Raw genomic sequence first — 21,734 nt, forward strand, 5'->3', positions numbered from 1 at the left:
CGACTTCAATATAAAGGAAAGAAACACACCAAAAAAAATATGCTTTAAGTAGCATGTGAGGGGTCAAACTAGGGATTCTTGATGATTCTGAATCCATTGCAAGCATTTGTTTTGCATGAAAAACATTCCTTGGGCTAGAAAACAGACCAAAATAACGGTGAAAAGTGTTGACTCATCACTTTTCACAGGTTTGAGAGGCTGAAATCTAGCCCAAGGAATGTTTTTCATGCAAAACAAATGCTTGCAATGGATTCAGAATCATGAAGAACCCTTAGTTTGACCCCTCACATGCTACTTTTTTTGGTGTGTTTTTTTCCAGTATAGTGAAGTCAATGGGAAACTTTTTTTCGCAGGATTTCCGGCAGAGCAGGCCTCTCATTCTGTGTACCTTATTGACCAAATTAATAGGACAAACAAAAATTTGGAGTATGTCATGACATCACAGGTCCTCTCTCATTTTGGCCCAGTGGCTCCCCGGCTAAAAAGGGTTCTAAGTCGACCTATACAAGTGCTACTCTGACAGTGTTGGTTGAAGGCGCTTAAGGTGGGACAGTCACAGACCGAGTTCAAGTTTAACCTCTCTCTCTTTTTTTTTACTTGGCCTATTGAGTGCGGAGAAAGGCTCACTTTGATGTAATGGGCAATTTCCTATATTGAACATGCACACCTGCAAGCATTCTCAATGATGAGAAGCTTGGCCACTTTTGAGAGCGGACCACCACCTGGAACTGATGCGCTAATTATTTATCTGGCCTAGTTTCGCGCAATGATGTAATGATTAATTTGAGCTCCATATAAATGAGTTCCAACCTGCATCTTCGAGGTGGCTTTTGATGGCGTTTCACCTCGCTAAAAAACCTCCATGATTTTCACCTTCAACAGATTGGCAGCACTGCGGGACTCATTGCATATGCAAACAGAAGGTAATAAAATGTATTTGGGAGCATAGCCTAATTTGTGTCTCATAAAAAACAATATATATTTTATAGTTGAAGGGCAAATAGACGTTATACACAGTAGTATGGTCGTCAATGTGCGAGCCCATGGCACCTTCCGCGACCCCACGTTGGGTCGGGACACATAGTTTGAGAACCGAGGCTGGAGCCTTGTTTCTTTATTCAATCAACTGCCAGAAAAAATAAAATAAAACTTTTTCCCCACTCAACTCTGGCCCGAGATCGCTAGGGGTGGTCATCCAGGATATCTGGCTCATTTGTAATGGTCTGAGATATTTCACTTGGCACAGCGGGATATACCGGGCCCGATAGACAGACAGAGGATCGCTGTCGTTTGAAATGAACACCGATAAACCCTGGGGCCGAGATCTGATCTGATGCAACATCGCATCTCGTGTGAGAGGCCTCTAAAGCAGTGGTTCACAAACGTTTCAGCTCGTGACCCAAAACAGAAAATAGACTAAATTTCCCAGGACCCAAACTAACACATCACTTCAATGCGCTTCATGCCACGTTGTGAGCTTGTGTCTGCTATTTTCACTACCTCTTAAACATTTGTGTTCTAATTTATGGGATTTCTCTTAGCTTTTTCTTTCATTTCGTCATGAAATTACTGGAAAAAAAAATCATTTAATTTTGTTTTTAAAAACATGAAAGTTTTTGCTTTTTTTGGGAATGTTTTTTGAAAATATTTGGAATAATATATATATTTTATTTTAAGTAGGAAACCAAAAACAAAGGGACCTATAAAAATGTGCCTGCGACCCACAAATGGGTCGCAACCCAATGTTTTGGGAAACAGTGCTGTAAAGAGCCTGGAAAACTAGCTACAAACTGCATCCTAGCTAGGGTTTCGTGTTCCTTTAAAGAGAGGAAATGGGTGATTTTGGAGTCTTTTTGGAGTTCTGTTCAGGGCCCTTTGGTTTCTGGGTGGCTGGAGGCGACATTGAATCCAACACACATCCACATACATGGAAACCCAGGGTAATTATGGTCAGAGACACAGGTTATTTGTAGAACACAGTGGTAGAGGACTCTCTCCATGGATACTTTGTTCCTTGGTCTGGTCTGGTTTCACTGCAAAAAGGACGGTGTTTGTTGCCAAGGGCCTGTGGTTTAAAGTAACCTTGTAGAAATACCATGTTGAGGTATTTGTGCTTTACTTGAGTATTTCCAATTTCCAATAATCGGCCATTTGAAATGAGCAGATGTACAAGCTCACAATGTGTCACGATGTGACGCATTGTGAGCTTGTAGATCTGCCCATGCAATAGTGTCCCCAATAGTGAAGGGACATTCAAGACGTCTGATCCCCTCCCCAGGGGGATCCCCAGATGACAGTGAAGTGACAATTTAATTTTAATACAGAAAGAAATAAAAAGAAGTAGGCCTAGTGTCGATTTGGCTGCTAGCTTGTATCTTACAGTAGGTAACTACATTTCTTTGGGGATAGCTTCACTGCAGCTTTAGCTATATTTAATCGAGTGTAACTTGTAGCTTTGGTAACTACATTTTCCAAGTATCTTGCTGGTAATCCAAACATACTTGTACTAAAGTAAAACATGAGGATGTTTTTTCCGTCACTGCTTTGTTCCTTGTTCTGGTGGTTTCAGCATGCAGGAGCTGGGCTGTGTTTTTGCCAAGCCTGATTATTTATACTGTACTTAGAGAGACAAGTGCACGTCAGGTGAACCTTTCCACCGCAAGGCATAATAAGAGAGGAAACAAGAAAAATGGGGGAAAAACTCAGTGCAAAAGTAAATAATAGCGGTGAGGTCCTAGACATAACTACAGGGCGTTTGAGCCAAGAATGGTTTGTTCTGACAAGGGTTTTTCAGTCGTCCATTTCTGTCACCCACACACACTTACTTGGTTACTTCCTTTTATGCCGGCGGCCATGTAGGGCAGCTACGAAGGATCTCCACTCCTGTCTGTTGTGGGCCAGATGTGATGCAGGGTGTATTTTTAATTTGTTCAATATTAATAGAACCTACAGACATACTACCACTACCCCGTTCACTTCCAAAATTATTCAAAAATGGCAACAACAATCTAGTACAAACTCACAGCGAGACTCGATGAGCTTGACATCGACATGTAGAATTCCCATTCACTTGTCCGGGCACAAAAGTCACTTGTCCGGATAAAAATGAGAAATCTTTTCACAGTAATTTCTTTCTTAAATGCATGCATAGGAGTCAGACATTGAAATAGAATAAATAACAAAAGGACCCTCCTTGGTCCCTCCACCCTCCACTCCATAATATCGCCAGTCCATAGTCTGCATACAGCACAAAGCTGCTAGGAGCGTCACAGCAAAAGTGAAACCAAGAGTCGCTTGTCCAATGGACAAGTACATTTTTAATTAACTTGTCCGGAAGGATTTATTACTTGTCCCGGACAACAGGACAAGCCTTAATGTCAAGCCCTGACTGTCCAAGGCCAGGTGTTCTTTGGTCGGCGGCCTCTTTTACGTTTATGGTCTACTGTCTAGTGAAGGACAGTTTGGGTGATGTTGTCCTGCTCTCTACAGTACATGCCCAATCAAAGTCCACCGCCTTCTCATAATGTTTATTCTAATCCCACTAGAGCCTGGCCAGTGTGTCGGTCTGACTGGTATATCGGTTATTTTACATTTTAACATCAATATCAGCAAGTAGACTATGCAATTATGCAGCCAATGGTGCCCACTTCTAAACTGACGTCCCTATTTTGGGCAATATGAAATTTTTGTTTGTGCATTTTATATCACATGTTTGCTTCATTGTATGAAGTTCGATGTTTTACATATTGTATTACGTTCTTGTATTAAACGCACCCTGCTTGTGTGTGTGCTTGTGTCGTACAGCTCTCCTACACCCTGCCAGTCCTCGCTACAAGTTCAACTTCATCGCCGACGTGGTGGAGAAGATCGCCCCGGCCGTGGTGCACATCGAACTCTTCCTCAAGTACGTACGACCAGGAGGACCGACCGCACATACTGTATTCACATACTGTATGCACAGGAGGGTCAACCGCACGTTTTATTCACATAACATACCGCCTCGTTGCTGTTGCGCACAGGACGTCACATTTTATTCAAATATTCGTTCATTTTGATCGTTGCTGTCGGGCAGAAAGATCATATCTCCTTATTGTAACATTTTTTTTAATTAACACCCTACTTGATCATACTACAGTGTCACAGAAAAGTATCAAAAGTAGCAGATCAACAAGCACGAAACGTATCTGGAAGCGACGCTAAACAGATTCCAATACCAAGTTTCTCAAATGAATGACTAGAACGTACATTGGATCATACCGCTCTCACCCATTGTTCGTTTGGAGTGTAGTCTCTGTCGGATCAGCACCTCCGATCCACCGGCCCATCACTGTTTTGTGAGTGTCGCTTTTGCCTGGTGCGCTATCATTGATAATTTGAAAAAGAGAATGCTGATGGATAGTAGATACACCCTGCTCACAGTGCCATTTTTGATAAACCTTACTTCAGTATAAAATGAAATTTAGTCAGGAACACTCGCGTCAAAGTAGATTTAACCATTTATTGCATAATTGGAATATAGTTAATCTTGCCGTTAAAGGGCTCAGCGTTCGGATTGTCAGGCCTGTGCCTTCTTTATACAACATCAGAAAACACAAACAGCTGGAGGTGTGGTTGTGAACAGAGTCGTATGGCTCTATTTAGAAACGGTTATTCTGACAGACTACAAACAGGTGAGAACATGGCTTGCCTGCTATTCTGAGCTGTAGATGAATCTGCACAGTGGGCAAATGTCCTTCCAATGGAAGGATCCATGGAGTTATAACTATCATCATGGTTAGAACAGTGTAGTATTGTCATAATTCTATTACAACGTGTTTTGAGCTTTAAGAATCTGCTGCATGCTTTTGCCTGTTTTTGGATTTGAATCCTGAACAGTAACAGTTTTGGACATATGAGGTTTCCAACAGAGACGTTCTGTTTAGGTCGTAACATGTTGAAGTCTGAATGAGGCTAAATAATCATTGATGGTTTGACCTTTGACCTCGCAGGCACCCCCTGTTTGGCCGTAACGTCCCTCTGTCCAGCGGCTCTGGTTTTGTGATGTCAGAGACGGGCCTGATCGTCACCAACGCCCACGTGGTGTCCAACAACAATCCTGTGTCAGGCCGCCAGCACCTAAAGGTACATAACACCTCTACAATACACTATAATACATAATACACTATACTAAATGTGGTGTCCAACAACAACCCTGTGTCAGGCCGCCAGCACCTAAAGGTACATAACACACTATTAGTTAGGGAAAGTTAGCCAAGTGTTAGCCAAGTCTTTGACCAATCTGGAAACTAAATGCTTACCAATAGCTTTCTTCTAGGGGTGTAACAATATAGTAACTGCATCGAAATATCGTTTTTAATAAAAAAAGAAATGAAGTATATCAAAATGAAAACGGCTAAAATCGGTAGTGCAAATAATCGATTGTATCAATACTACCTACTTGTGCATTATATTTAGCATTTTTAAGAAGAAAAAATGAAAAGTACTTTTCCTTTCCATATAGCTACACTGGTCTATCGATATAATGTGTGTAATCTCTGGGTTCTCTCCTCTCAGGTCCAGATGTCCAACGGTGACGTGTATGAAGCCAGCATCAAGGACATCGACAAGAAGTCGGACATCGCTACCATCAAGATCAACGCTCAGGTGAGGAGTTTTCTGTTCTGTTCTCCTCCTTAAGATCAATGCACAGGTGAGCTTTCTTATGTTCTGTTAACCCATTTAGACGGGGTACACATTATTGCGTATTATTATTTTATGCTTTAACTATTGAAAAATAGCAGATCTACAAGCTCACAGCGCTGCGAGCTTGTAGATTTTACTATTTTTGGAAAATCGTGAACGTTTGAATTTTGACTCGATTCTATAAGTGTCTTCTAAATCCTTTTAAGTATTTTTTTTTAAAACACGTTTCTACGTCAGTGGTTCTCAAACTCTATCATTTCAAGGACCCCTAGAATTATATGTATTTGGCCACCGAGCCCCGTCTCAAAATATTTTTTTATCAAGGACCCCCCCCCCCCCCCCCCCAGAAGCAAATATTTGAGTTAACAAATGTTCACTTTAAAAATGAGATATTCAAAGATTTGCACAAATCTTTATGATTTTCAAAAATAGCAGATCTACAAGCTCGCAGCTTGTATATCTGCTATTTTTCAATAGTTAAAGCATTAAATAATTCTAGGCCTATGGATTGACCTCCATAAGATCAACGCACAGGTGAGGAGTCTTCTGCTCTCCTCCATAAAGTGAGTCACAGGTGAGTCACTCATGGAAGACAACCATGCCATTGATGGTGTTTCTGGATGAGGAACTGAGCAAGAGCTCAAGAGTCCAACTCACACTGTAAGAGCCATTGTTTAACAGTTAAACCATTAAACAATTAAACCGTTCAATCAGGGAAAAGCATCTTTGTCATTTTAGATCAGAAAACTCGTAGGATTTTGAGCAGTGGTTTCGAACAGTGGTTCTCAAACAAAGCAGATGTACAAGCTCACAGCTAGCGCAACACTTGGTGCCTCTCTGCGAGCTTTTGTATCTGCAATATTTTTGTTTTGTTTTGGGAAAAATCTTGAAAGTGTTAGAATTCATTTTAATAATCATATATTTTTTAACACAAATATATTCTCTTCTGGGGGTCCCTGTCCTGTCACGAAATATTTTCAGATGAGGGGCGTCTGTGGCCAAATACTTGTCATTTAGGGGGTCCTTGTGGCAAGACAAAGTTTGCAAACTACTGATTTAGAAGTCATTTGTAGAATCTGCCCTCAGCTCTCATCCTAGACTTGCTGTCGAGGGTCCAACTCTACACTGTAAGAGCCATTGTTTAAGCTCCTCAGTTGACATATGACTGTAAGACGCTGCACCAGACAAGCTCACCTGTTCCCATAGTGAGAGAGCAGAGACATGGACACCTCATCCTCAGACACACACTGCACACATTGTTCATATCATTATTCTGTTAGTTATTCACACACACACACACACACACACACACACACACACACACACACACACACACACACACACACACACAGCGGTACTTTCCCAAACGTTTTTGGGAGGGCTCATTGTTAATCGGGGAGGAATTCCCAAAGGCTGATGAGTGAGAGTGAGTCTCTGGGATGGGAATTCGGTCCAAAAAGCATTATCATCATCAGAGCCCAGTCCCAGTGTGTTTACAGTGTGTGCGTCACCACACACACACACATAGTACGGGCGTCACCACACACACACACATAGTTAGGGTGTGGTCCGTTGCACAGCACAGCATCCACCCATACCCCTCCACCCCAGTTTAATCTCTCTTCCTGGCCACAGGTGTGTGGGGGTCATTCTGAGTCCCAAGGTTCTGTGGGAATATAGATTTTCAGCTCTGTGCGTGTTAGGGCATTCACGAATGGTGATTTTTAGTATTCTAATTATTCGACCGCAAAGTATTTGAATAGGACTGGCCAAACTGTCAAATATTAAGTAAGCAAGAGGCGAACATTGTGAAAATAGCCGATCTACATGCTCACAACGCCTCGCAACATGTAGATCTGCTATTTTCACAATATTTATCTGCGGAACCGAGTCACATTAAATGTAATACCTACAATTCCAAGTGCTTGTCAGGGTGGTGGTCCCCAGTTCAAATATGTTTATTTTGGGGGTCACGGCCTAAAAAGGTTTGAGAACCCCTGGTATAGAGCATTAACAATTCATCCGCTAGGGGCATTGACAACTCATTCTTATGACTTCCTATCTAGCCAAGCTTAAAAAAAAAAATGTTTTTAAAGAGAAAACAATAAAAAAATTAAAATAAGCGAATATTCGACTTTGGTAAACAACGTCGAATAGTGACTTCGAATATTTGGTTAATGCCCTAGTGTGTTTGCACGTGTCTGTGTCTGTGTGTGTGTGTGTGTGTCAGGCAGGGTGATGTTATGTAGGTTTTACTTTTGCCAGAAAAGGCTCCCACTCTTTGGATGCAAGTATATCGTCACTGTCGGGCATAAACCTTGTTTCTCCAAGTTTCAAATCTTTACGTATTTTCGTAAAGTAAAGCCCTGCTTCATCGCACAAGACTGTCGCACAAAACTAATGAAAATAGCCTATCTACAAGCACACTGTGTGTCAACAGACCATCAGTGTTGTTGATAGTCAGAGGAGGAACAAAGTTTCCTTTCCTTGTGTCACATTTTCACCATGTCGCCCTTTTTCACTTTGGATGCTCATTAAGACAAGCTCATAGCGCGGCACCGAGTGCCACGCTATGAGCTTGTAGATCTGCTATTTTTGAAAGATCTTGTGTGCAAGCAAACCTTTGTAACTCAAATCTTTGCTACTGGGGGTCCCCTGGAACAACATACTTTGAGATCGGGGTCATTGTGACGTGGAAAAGTTTGAGAACCACTGATAGAAACTTGAGTTTCTAAAAAACCTTTTTGAAGACCTTTACAGCGTCGGGTCAATATATTTGCACAAATTGTCAGGATTAAAAAAAAATATATTTGCACAAATTGTCAGGATTAAAAAAAAATTACAGATCTACAAGCTCGCAGCTCGCTGTGAGCTTGTAGATCTGCTAGTTAAAGCATACAATAATGGTTAAAGCGGTTGAAATCTAACGTGACACAAATGCTTTCCCAATTGAAATGAGTTCATTACAAAAAGCCTGGCCTCTCACACCTGGCTCTTGCTTTGGTAAAGCCTTGAGTTTTTAGAGCACAGAACTTATGTAAGTGTTTTTGACCCAAATCCCCAGCACGACCCACGGCCCAGATGGGAGGAAGGGAGACCGGGAAAGGGAGGAGAGGAGAGGGGAGGGGGAGATGTATTGTAGGTCAGGCAGGACCTCCTTAAATCATGAGTGTTTCTCTCTCTCTCTCTCTCTCTGACTCACACCATGTGTTCCTGCAGCAGCCTGCATGTGTTTCTACTCATAATGCTGCTGCTACCTCGCATCAATGACTCCCTCATTCTGTCTGTCCTTCTTCATTTATTTCACTCTTTCTTTCTTTCTTTCTTTCTCGGTTTGTTTGTTGGGTTGAGAACCACTGATCGTGTCGCGGGTTCGAATCCCGTTCCCGACGATCCTTGCTGCATGTCTCTCTCCCCATCTCTCTCTGTCTCTCCCTGTGTCCTGTCCATCTATTCTACACTGTGTAAACTGTCAATTAAAGGCAAAGCCCCCCCAAAATAGCTTTATCTTTAAAAAAACGTTATGGGGGGGCCTTGCAATTAAAATTAGATTAGATTAGATGGGATTGGATTTAATCTGATTGGTCTTTGATTTGATTAGATTTCGTCTGATCTGAATCAATCTGGGAATCCATCTGCAGAAAAACAAAACGGGGTAATCCTTTGGATTATTATGAAAATGTGGTGATTTACAATATTATCCATTATGTGGTTTCCTTCCTATATCCAGATCAAGCTCCCAGTGCTGCTGCTGGGTGCAGACCTGCGTCCATCCCTAATCTAAATGTATGTGTTGTGTTGTAGTGTGGTTCCAGATCATCCCTAATCTAAATGTATGTGTTGTGTTGTGGTGTGGTTCCAGATCATCCCTAATCTAAATGTATGTGTTGTGTTGTGGTGTGGTGTGGTTCCAGATCATCCCTAATCTAAATGTATGTGTTGTGTTGTGTTGTGGTGTGGTGTGGTTCCAGATCATCCCTAATCTAAATGTATGTGGTGTGGTGTGGTGTGGTGTGGTTCCAGATCAAGTTCCCAGTGCTGCTGTTGGGTCACAGTGCAGACCTGCGTCCCGGGGAGTTCGTGGTGGCCATCGGCAGCCCCTTCGCCCTGCAGAACACCGTCACCACGGGCATCGTCAGCACCGCCCAGCGGGACGGCAAGGAGCTGGGACTAACCGACTCTGACATGGACTACATCCAGACTGATGCCATCATTAATGTAAGAATATACTGTATGCTGTATATATATACAGACTGATGCTATCATTAATGTAAGAACTAGACCTTACCCGTTCGAAGATACAGTATGTGCTCCAAAATATGTGTAGAGTGTGGGTTATGGGGAAAGTAACTGTAACTGGTGCGTGAATGTGAATATGTGGGAGCTTCATAATGTAAGGAGCAGCCAATGGAGGTATTGAGACAGTGTTGATAAATGTATAGAAGGGTTGCTTTGCTATAGTTGTGAATATACTTGATCGGTAAAAATGAAATAACAATAGACCTGCATCATACTTTGAAATGAAAGTAGTATATTTATATATACTATATTTATACTAATAGTATATTGATGATGAATAACAATAATTTAACATCAAACTGTTGAATAGAAGTATGGGGATTATGTATATGCGTTATACAAGTATATGGTGGAAATCTCTTCGGGATGAAGTATATGGTGGAAATCTCTTCGGGATTCAAATTCAAAAACCGCAAAAGTAGCAGATCTACAAGCTCCAAATGCAGTCAAAAAATATGTACTTTTTCCACCACTGGCCATACTTTTGCAGCAACATTATCTGCTGTCTAGCTGTAGTTGTTGGACAGCTTTGGACCGTGCACTACCGTGCACCATACATCATCTAAATAGGGCCCCTATGGTATCATATTGGAATGGTTTAAAATGTCCCGTCTGGGGGATAGTCTGCAGAAATATTCCATACTCCACACATACTGTACCATATCTCCTGTTGGAGTCTATCTGGAGCCATGTGTTGCATGTCTTTCAGCCTCTCTCCTCTCCTACACGTCTGGTCTTCCCTACGCCCTCCTATGTAAAGCAATAACTGCCTTAATAACTGCCCATTTTAGGCCTAGAATTATTGAATGCTTCAACTATTGAAAAATATCAGTGCCGTGCTGTGAGCTTGTATATCTGCTATTTTTGAAAAGTAGTGAAAATGTGTGCAAATCTTTAAATGTATGTATTTTTAAAGCGAACATTTGTAACAAAGATCTTGCTTCTGGGGGGGGGGTCCCTGGAACTAAATATTTTGAGATGGGGGTCCGTGGCTAAATAAATATAATTTTGGGGCCCCTTGACGTGAAAATGTTTGAGCACCGTCGACATAGAAACATAATGTTTTTCAAAAAAACCTTAGAAGGATTTAGAAGACTCTTATAGAATCGGGTCAATATATTCAAAGATTTGCACAAATGTTCATGATTTTTCAAAAATAGAATGCCACGCTGCGAGCTTGTAGATCTGCTATTTTTTTAATAGTTAAAGCATAAAATAACGCGTAATAATGCGTTCCCAGTCTAAATGTAAATGGGTTAAAAAAATATCTTTAAAAGAAACATCAAATTCCTCATTTTTTCGTAGAAAAGGTTTCACGCTTGTTTGTGGTGGTGGAGAAAGATTTTAGTTGATAAAGAACTATGTGATAAATGTGAAGAGAATTCACTCGTGTTTTACCCACATATGTAGGATTACATACCTACTTACTGTATATAGATGTACATGTACCGTATGAATGCAATATTTGACATTTTCTCTTTTGTTTTTCAGTATGGGAATTCGGGAGGACCTCTCGTCAACCTGGTAAGGCTTGGAATGTTTTCCTCTAGAAGTTCTCTTTCATACCGTATGGATCAGGGTTTCTCAAAGTGTGTGTCGCTAAATCTCGATGCCAAGAATAACAGATCTGCAAGTTTAAAACGCATCCAGTTGCGGAATCAATGGGGGTACATTTATTGTAATCAAAAAGTTGTCTTGCGACAAATACGAAAAAATATATTATTGAACTCCATGGCGAGAGTAATCAAAAAAGGCATTTTGGAGGTGAACGACTCCTTTTAAAATCCACCGTGTACAGGCTACACTGTGTGAAAGCGTTCTCATCCAAACACCTAAATGCTATAATAGGTGCAGTACAGGAAAAACAACTCGATGAGAAGGATTAAGTCGTTGTTGTCTTATCGAAACCTTGTATGTTCAAAGCTGTTCGTTTTATATTCATCATTTAAAAAATGAAATGAAATAGCCGATCTACATCTACTTGTAGATCGGGTATTTTCCCAAGTTTTGCGCGAAGGTCTTGTATGAAGCCGGGTTAAAAAAAAAACGTACAAATTTGAAACTTTGAGATAAGAGGTTTCTGCCTAACAGTGACGAAAGTAAAACATTAGACCTTGAGAACTGTTAATTTATTATGGAGTAAACATCAGTACTAAACTAATTTCTCGCAATCACAGTAATGCCACGCTGACCCACCTATCCTGTACTCTGTGTGTGCATGCGTGCGTGCGTGCGTGTGTGTGTGTGTGTGTGTGTGTGTGTGCGTGTGTGTGTGCCCGCCCTTCAGGACGGAGAGGTGATAGGCATCAACACCCTGAAGGTGGCAGCGGGCATCTCCTTCGCCATCCCCTCTGACAGGATCACCCGCTTCCTCAACGAGTCCCTGGACAAGCACCGTGCTCAGGGTGAGCGCACGCACACACACGCACGCACACACACACATATGAGTAAAACATTAGGACGTTCCCAGTGGTCAGATTACAAGGTATATTGATTCTTATTATTCAATTTCAATGAATACATGTCTGGTGTCCACAGCACCAAGAATTATAGCTGGGTCCATTTGGCAAAAGAAAAAAACTACACACACAAACACAGGTACAATACCAACTTTAGAAGGCAATCGTAGCCAATCAGGAGGGAATGTGGGAAATGGGACAGATCCATGTTGATGACATGACTTTAGAGATACTGTGTACCGCTTTGCGTGATTTTAGGCCAACATCTGTAGGAGCAGTGTCCAAAAATGTGTTTTGAAAAAAATGGCCTGATGTTGGCGCTAGAAGAGGGCCATGTGAGAAATCAGGACAGGACTGACAGGAGATGTGGGGAGAGACATGCGGGCAAAGGCCTTCTGGATCTGGAATCGAACTGGCGATGCCTATGTGGCACTGCCTAAATGGTATGCACCTGGACCAGTAGGCCAGCGGGCGCCCCAGGCCTGCAATTATTGAATGCTTTAACTATTGAAAAATAGCAGATATACAAGCTTGGAGATTTGCTATTTTTGAAAAATCGTATCAAGTCTTTGAATATATGTTTTTAAAAGCGAACATTTGTAACTCAAATATTTGCTTCTGGGGGTCCCTGCAACAACATATTTTGAGATGGGGGTCCGCGGCCAAGTACATCATTTATTTGTAATTTTGGGGGTCCTTGACATGAAAAAGTGATTTAGAAAACATTTATAGAATTGGGTCAAAAATATTGAAAGACTTGCACAAATGTTTACGATTGCACAAATAGCAGATCTACATAAAACAATGGTTCACTGCTACTTGGAGACTAGTTAGATTCCCACAAAGACAACCCGACCCAACCAGTATTTCTTCACTAGACAACTGGGTCTCCTCAGGCCCTGCTGACGATGAGAAAAGCATAAGCCAGTCTGGCTCCAGACTCTTTACAGTGTGTAACTGAAGGTCTTAATTGCCCCAATGCACTAAGATGGGCAGTCAGTCCAGGCTGACCCAAGCTATCTAAGAAGATACGTAAACAGTAGGGGTGTAACGATACATTTTAACAGCGATACAATACGCATCACGATACACGGTTGACGATACGATACACGCACGATATTGGTTAATTCATGGCGATATGATTTGATTCAACGATTTAAAATCGATATAGTAACTATTTAGCAAATACATTAAATCAGTGTGAAATGTTTCAACAGTGCAGGTTTTTAAGGGAAAATCTATTATTATGGATACAAATAAGTAAACACTGTGATTCTCTTGCAAATACATGGACATTATATTTCAGCACATATGGACAAGCCCACCTTGACATGAACACAGAGTTTACACACATTTATCGATAGACCAAGTGTAGCTATATGGAATGGAAAAGTAATTAGACCCCTCTTTTTCATTTTCCCTCTTAAAATCACCAAATGCAAGGCACAAATACTTAGTTTCCATACAGTCAATCATTTGCATTGCAAAACGATTCGATACCGATTACCGCATTTTAAAACGATACGATACAAAGCCAAAACGGTACGATACTTTGCTTTTGCAAACGATATAGTAGATCATTGCAAGTCACAGCGCGGCACCGAGTGCCGCGCTGTGAGCTTGTAGATCCGCCATTTTTGAAAAATCGTGAAAATTTGAATTTTGACCCGATTCTATAAGTGTCTTTTGAATCCTTCAAAGATTTTTTGAAAAACCTATGTTTCTATGTCAGCAATCTGGCTAAGCCATCGTCAAAGAAAAGGTCCTTTTCACTTAACTGGAGCTCAGTTAGTCTGTTCTTGAGAGACTCCTACTGTATGTCAGTGGTTCTCAAACCTTTTCATGTGAAGGACCCCCAAAATGATATTTATTTGGCCACGGACCCCCATCTCAAAATATCTAGTTCCAGGGACCACGCAGAAGCAAAATTTGAGTTACAAACGTTTGCTTTGAAAATACACATATTCAAAGATTTGCACACATTTTCACGACTTTTTTCAAAAATAGCAGATCTACAAGCTCGCAGCGCGGCACTCGGTGCCGCGCTGTGAGCTTGTATATCTGCTATTTTTCACTGGTTAAATCATTCAATAATTCTAGGCGTTATTTCTCTGTCGTGACTCAATCTTTTAACCACAACCCTCTACACCAGTGGTTCTCAACCTTTTCAGGCCGCAAACTGGGGACCCCCTCACCCTGACGAGCACTAAGAGTTGAGCCATTACATTTAGTATAACACGGTTCTATTGTGAAAATTAGCAGATCTACATGCTCACAACGCCTCGCAGCGCGAGGCGTTGAGAGCTTGTAGATCTGCTATTTTTGGCAAATAGGTTTGGTGTAGAGGTCAAAAAGAACAGACCAAGTACAGAGTGAAAGGTCAAGTTTACCAAGTATCAACGATTTAATTGGTTAAATGTCTGAAAAAAAAAACACAAATCCAACATAGACTGATGACAGCGTTGTAAAATAAGTCTATGAATTTATCTATGAAATTGACGAGAATCTGCATCAAACATTTATACGATATGTAGTGGGGGGGTCCCTACTTCATCTCTATCTCAGCTAAGGGGTCCTTGGCCTGAAAATGTTGAAGACCCCTGTATTAAAGTATTTGGTGTTTTTGAAGACATAGTATATTTGATGCGCTCATAATCCACACACACCACGAGAACAGGATTTGTTTTGAAATGTACGGCGACTAACAGAGCTCTCTTTGACAGATGTGAGGTCCATGAAGAAGCGATTTATTGGAATACGGATGCTGACTATTACTCCATCGTAAGTCTGAATGAATGAATGCATGAATCATTGAATGAATGAATGGATCTGAATGACCGTAGGGCTGAGGAATGTGTTTTATAAACAACAAACTGACTAAACCCACAGTCATGAAAACCTACCAAACATCGGGACAGGGTTCTTGTCAGAGCTATCTCTGCCTGGCCATGATGCATCCAACAATGTTTTTAGTAATTAATCACTGCCTGTGGTTGTGCATTTGTGCATGTGTGCACGCGTGTGTGTAGATGTGTGCATGTGCGCGTGCGTGCCTGTGTGTAAGTGTGTATTGGTTGGTAGAGGGTTTCAACAACTTGGGATGCCCAAAAAGGAGGCAAAAGGCTGTCAAAGTATTGTGTTGTCTCAGCTATAATTGGCAGCCTCCATATATGGCGGAGACACTGTTACTTATACCCACAGTGTACTGACATGCCGATTGATTGATTGATTGATTGATTGATTGATTGAAGACTTTATTAGAAGTTTGCATGGGAAAAGGTACAGTTTCATGACAGTACAGTTCACTGGTACAAGGTCAACTAAAAGAACATGCCCAAGAAAGCCTATGGCTTGTTTCAATCGAGATCCTTTTTTATCTTTAACTCGTATAACATTGAATGACAGACAGAACACAGTACTATGCAGAAGATATCATCAGAGAAACAGTCAATCATCATGAAAACATATGCCATGGTTGTGTGAATGTAACCTTATTGAACCTACTATATATCATATTTGTGTCCCTGTATGTTTCTCCTTGTGTGTGTGGACATAAATAACTGGCTAAAACGTGTGTTCCAGGCTGATGGAGGAGCTTAAACAACACAGCCCAGACTTCCCTGACGTCTCCACAGGGATCTACGTCCACGAGGTCATCCCTGACTCTCCTGCTCAGAAGTACGTGTTGTTCATTAGACGTTAACCTATTAAAACCGGGAAAAGAACATCAGTGTTGCTTCAAGTTCCATGAGACGCTTAAACGTGAGAACAAGGCCTAAAGCCAGACAGACAGAACAGCATTCTCTTCCTCTGTGTGAAGTGCGGAAGAGAATGCAAATCCTGCTTAGGTCAATTCAGCCACACCCGACACTGCACCAATAGCAGTAGAACCCCTATCCAGAGCGCGACTCCATAGTCTCTCTCTCTCTCTCTCTCTCTCTCTCTCTCTCTCTCTCTCTCTCTCTCTCTCTCTCTCTCTCTCTCTCTCTCTCAGATGCCAATGATGGTGTTACGATTTCTCCAAAATAGCAGATATGCAAGCACACAGTGTGTCACTTTGTGTCGTGCTATGAGCTTGTAGATCTGCTTTTTTTTTGGAAGACGTGTGAATCTTTGAATATAATAATTTTTTTAAAACAAGCTTAAGTCTTTTGACTTCTGGGGGTCCCTGGAGCAAAGTATTTTCAGATTCAGGTCCACGGCCAAATGCATAATGATTTTGGGATGACATGAAAAGCTTTAAGCACCAATGATGTACAGTAGCAACATCACAACACCTCACGTTGTGAGGCGTTGTGAGCATGTAGATCGGCTATTTTTCTGCCTCTAATATTTGACAACTTGGCCAATGTTTAATTCATCATTTTAGAGGTATTAAAAAGTCCTTAAATTGTCACTTTAGAAGTTTGCAGTATACACTTAAACTTTATGTTGGTTTGTTTACTGTTGAGTGAGAAAACAGTTGCACATTAAGTTAATCATGAGCCACTGGTTGAGAACCACTGCACTAAACCACTTAATCTCTCTCTCTCCCCCCTCCACACACACCAGAGGAGGCATCAAGGACGGCGACATCATCGTGAAGCTGAACGGCCGTGCTCTGCTGAGCACCTCCGACCTGCAGGGGGCGCTGCAGGAGGAGACGGCCCTGCTGCTGGAGGTGAGGCGGGGCAACGACGACCTGCTCTTCAACATCCAGCCCGACGTCATCATGCAGTAGACGGACAGACGGACGGACACCCCGGGGTCGGGGGGTCGCCGCGGCATTACGTCGCTCGCTCGCACAAACAATCCAAAGGCACTAACGTCATTGTCGTCGATTTCCCCTTTTCGTTTACTTCGGTTGAAACCCCGCCCCACCCTCAAAAGAACTCTTATTAAAGCACTGTCGTTGGAGGAGGGGTCGTCGGTTTTTCCGAGCTGACGTCATCAAGAAGAGACTCTGGAGTTTTTTACGACACAACGCTTCATTAATGCTGCGTTCACACAGGCAGAGACAAAGCTACCGTTCCAAAGTTTTCAATGGAATCGCGGCAGCACGAATATACAAAGCGACGCCCCGTCCGTTTGTAGCTGCTGCAAAAATCTACAAAAGCTACGATCTTCAGCTACGAAGTTCAGCTGGCTTTAACTTGCAGCAACAAATCTACAAAATAATAACACAATTTCCATGCATTCTCCTTCACTCTCCACACAATCCAAGCTTGTAATGGGCTGGGGGGGGGAACTAAAGTTCCCTGTTCTTTTTAACCCCTGTTTTAAAAGTTTTCCTTCATATTTTTCTCGCTCAGCGGACGTTGATCAACACGTCACCAGCGACAGATACACTCTTGTATTTGATACATACGTTTTGTAGTTTTGTATCTTTTGTAGCTGCCAGTGCGATAGCGGCTTTAGGCACGATTTATATTTGATCGCGCGTCGTGCCACGACACGCCGCGAGCTTACAGATCCGCTATTTTTGGGTGCGTGATACCGGCATGCACCGACGAGTATAAATCCGGCTTTATTAGCATCACTTTGATAGAGCCAGGACGTCAGAGAGGACCAATGTGGCGACACCTTCCACAATAGACTACAGAAAATACGTCATTCCTTGGACCACTCAAGGACAGGAGGATGGGAAACGCGTGACCACCGGGCATGCGCCATGACCCTCACCATGGGTGCCAAAACTCGCACCGGAAGTGCGATGAAATACATGACAGTGAATGGAGCTGAGCTAGACCAGCTCATGAACAAACACCGTTTATGAACGACTGACACCTTTGTCATATTATCAGGAATATAAAAGAAAACATATCGCAGGTATTTTTACAGTCACTTGCTTTTCGATGTGCACAGCACATAATGAAATCAAACAGTAAATAATAATTGTTTCTGTCTCTGAAATATTGCGAGATTTGGTTCCCAGACAGGAAGCGGTGGACAGTCTCGCGTTACTTGGCACGTTTAGAAACATACTTTGTGCTCTTTAGATACCGCTCTAGAATGACACTGTGTCTGTGCACATCGAAAATCAACACGGCAGAAAATAATGTGGGAAATGCCTTCTTTTTATTTTCCTGAGCTGAGTCTCAATTGTTCAGATAATGGTGTTTGTTCATGAGCTGCTCCACAGGCTTCCATTGACTCCAGTGCATTCTACCCAACTTCCGGCTGCAGTTTGGCACCCATGGTGTTGACGCATCTGTCGTTTGGAATTGCGAGATAGCGAAAATGACGTTGGTGTCTCTTCCTTCTAAAGCATTCCTTGGACCACTCTGTGGCAGTAAAGATGGAGGTTGTCTCACACTGAACATTGATGGTCGGACAGAAGCGTCTATGGACTTCTTTCCCACGCGCCACAAAGAAAAGATTGTGGGTGCGAGCCGGACATTAATAAGAGGAGACACTTGATATTTTTATCTTTTTGTTCTTAATTGTTTTGTAATGTTTTGTGTCCACTGTGGTCATGCTGTATTACATTTAAAATTGCAATTGTTATATGTCAAGACACTTCACTCCCTCCTAATGAAAGTGAACACCGGTTATAAAAAAAATGAGAAAAGTTGTGATGCGTTTTGTTTGTTCTGCTTGTGGATGACAGGAGGGTGCGTAGTAGTCGAGCCCTTCCGATATGCTGTAACTCTATACGTCATTCCATAACCTTAATGTGAACACTTTAGCTGTGGTCAGTTTTAAAGCACATTGATACTTTAGGTAGGGGACAGGTCTGGGTTGTGGATTACTTCATTCCATGTTCAAGAGATGGGGGGCCACCAAACTCTTTGTGGCTCTGGTATTTTGGACGGACGGACGGGCGGACGGACGGACAGACAGACAGACCTTGTCATGATGGTAACTAAACAATTAATACAAACATTGTGAGATATTTTCAAAGGTTGGCTCCGTTGATTAGAAATAAATTTCATCATTTGGGGCTCTGCTGCCCTAGCACAGTGGTTCTCAACCTTTTCAGGCCACGACTCACAAAATAATCATATTTTAACTGGGGACCCCCCACCCTGACGAGCACTAAGAGTTGAGGCAATGCATTTTGTATAACACGGTTCTATTGTGAAAATAGCTGATCTACATGCTCACAACGCGCTGCGAGGCGTTGTGAGCATGTAGAATTGTTTAATTTAGCATGTAGACCAATGTTTAATTTGTCATTTTCAAGGTATTTAAAAGTCCTTAAATTGTGACTTTAGAAACGTGCATATACCCTCCATAAACTTTATGTTGGTTTGTTAAGTGAGAAAAACAGTTAATCATCTGGGAAGTGCACAGGTTGAGAACCACTGCCTTAGTGGTTAAGGCACATTACATAATCCTCTGATGCGATTAATACATCATAATCATGTTTACAACTTTATCAATGTATACTGTACATTGGCCATTCAAAAAAATCTTGTTTCGGATGTTTTAGTTTTTTACACAAATCTTCTCTTCTGGGGGTCCCCGTTACGAAAGATTTTCAGATCACTTTGAAGGTCCTTCACATGAAAAGGTCTGTGAACCACTATAAACTACCCGACCCTGTATCAAAGTGTGCCATTGTGCTTTTAAAGGATGTATTCATTTGAGATAAAGAGCTTGAAATGTGAGCAATCTCACTGCTGCTGTACTTTTGCTACTCTTTTTTTTTTTTTTTAACGCCTAACTGAATATCGGAACTCTTTGCTTCTAGTATGAATAGAAAACACAGCCTTATCGCACAACCTAGAATACAATGTTTACATGTAAAGGAACTCACCATAGCAATAATACCTGCACTTACTGTAGTCTGCAGGGCTTGTTTGATTGAACATGTTTTTGACATTTTGTTTCAACAAATAAAAGGTTTTCATCAACTTAGTTGTGATACTTTGGGGTCATGTCTTCACACACATGAATGTGTTCTTACGGTATTCCTGCACTTCAATAGAGGGTACGCGCATGCATAAAGTGATCGAGTTGCAAATCGAGTGGCAAAATGAGTTCACCATTGTTTAACGTTGTTTAATGCAATCAGATAGGACTTCTCTGTTTGGATGTATGGACTGTCCAAGGCCAGAAAGTATTCTTTTGTCACTCAGTAGGCGTTCCCGCATAACTTCCAGGTATGATGATGATGATGATGTCACAATCCACAGACAGACAGAACATGACAATCTGAGCGGTTGTTTATTTTTAGGCTTAATCCTGTATACAAATGAAGGGACAATATTTATGTAGCCTACATATCGTTGTCGAGTAGAAACCGTATATGTCCAAAACCGTTCGTTTTGTATTTATCATTTTAAAAATGATTTAAACTGGTGGAAACAGCCGTTCTGCAAGCACAGTGTGCTTGTAGATCGGCTGTTTTCACTACGAGGTGTTGTGTGCTTGTAGATCGGCTGTTTTCACTACTTTTGTGCGACGGCCTTGTATGAAGCAGGGTTTATTTAGCTAAACAACGTACAAATTAGAATTACAAATTCATCATCATTCATGACAAATGGCAAAAATGAATGAGCTTTATGAACATGTTCTGTCTTTCACTGTCCACCTAAAATGCATTGGGCATTGTAGATTCAATTCCTACTGAAAACTGCATTATAGTTTAACCCCCTGACCATTATAGTGTCCAAGTAGTGGTAGCTCTGTTGGAAAAGCTCTTGTCTCATCATCAGAAGGCCATGGGTTCAAATCCCAACATATCTGGGCGAGACGTTAATAGCTGTATTTCAACAGAGCTTATCTTGTAAACTGTTACTATCAGGTCCTGCCGCACATTCCACGAAGCTTCGACAACGCTCAAGCCCAAACCACGTCAATGCAACTCCTTGCAACAAAACTGTTTTGAGGTCAACAGCATGTTCAAATCCCTGTTCTCCTACAATTAAATATTTTCAAGTCTAAAAAAACAACAACTAAAGAAGCTTCAACAGTAGTAAGAGTAACAGTTATGATAAAAGTGTTTGAGGCATAGTATGGTGGCCTAATCATTGGACTCCCAGCCTAGAGGCCTGGGTTCAAGTCCTAGGTGATCTGTAGTTCAGCACTGAGGTCTTTAGCTTCACATACTATGGGCTAACATACTGAAGAACACTTCATTACTAAGAGATGTGTGACTGAATGGTGTAGTAGCCTGGTCTAATTATCACAGCACATAGATTCCATTTTCAAATCAGCAATTTAATTTAAAACTAACATGAATGGGGCTAAAATGTATCAGACATTCTTCAGAATGGTGGTGTAACGGTTATGGTCTAAGTGTCTGATTTTATGTGCAACCCAGAGGCGCCGGGTTTTGTCCATGCCGCGGGGGGCTGAAGCATCGAG

At 41.7% G+C, this 21,734-nt stretch overlaps 1 protein-coding gene across 1 annotated transcript in view; it reads left to right on the top strand.

Moving 5' to 3' along the window:
* Positions 1-17,160, top strand: part of htra3b (HtrA serine peptidase 3b) — a gene marked incomplete at both ends in the record, with an annotated part of 40,916 nt that extends 23,756 nt beyond the window's left edge. The window contains 9 exons of the mRNA XM_080741358.1: positions 3,805-3,904; positions 4,989-5,121; positions 5,554-5,643; positions 9,706-9,900; positions 11,473-11,505; positions 12,269-12,386; positions 15,164-15,221; positions 16,023-16,118; positions 16,992-17,160. Of these exons, the coding sequence (XP_080597484.1) occupies positions 3,805-3,904; positions 4,989-5,121; positions 5,554-5,643; positions 9,706-9,900; positions 11,473-11,505; positions 12,269-12,386; positions 15,164-15,221; positions 16,023-16,118; positions 16,992-17,160 (992 nt within the window). The remainder of the gene's footprint in view (positions 1-3,804; positions 3,905-4,988; positions 5,122-5,553; positions 5,644-9,705; positions 9,901-11,472; positions 11,506-12,268; positions 12,387-15,163; positions 15,222-16,022; positions 16,119-16,991) is intronic.
* Positions 17,161-21,734: the final 4,574 nt, after the last annotated feature.

This window comes from Nannobrachium achirus (assembly GCF_963921795.1).
Source record: "Nannobrachium achirus genome assembly, chromosome: 14".
NCBI lineage: Eukaryota > Metazoa > Chordata > Actinopteri > Myctophiformes > Myctophidae > Nannobrachium > Nannobrachium achirus.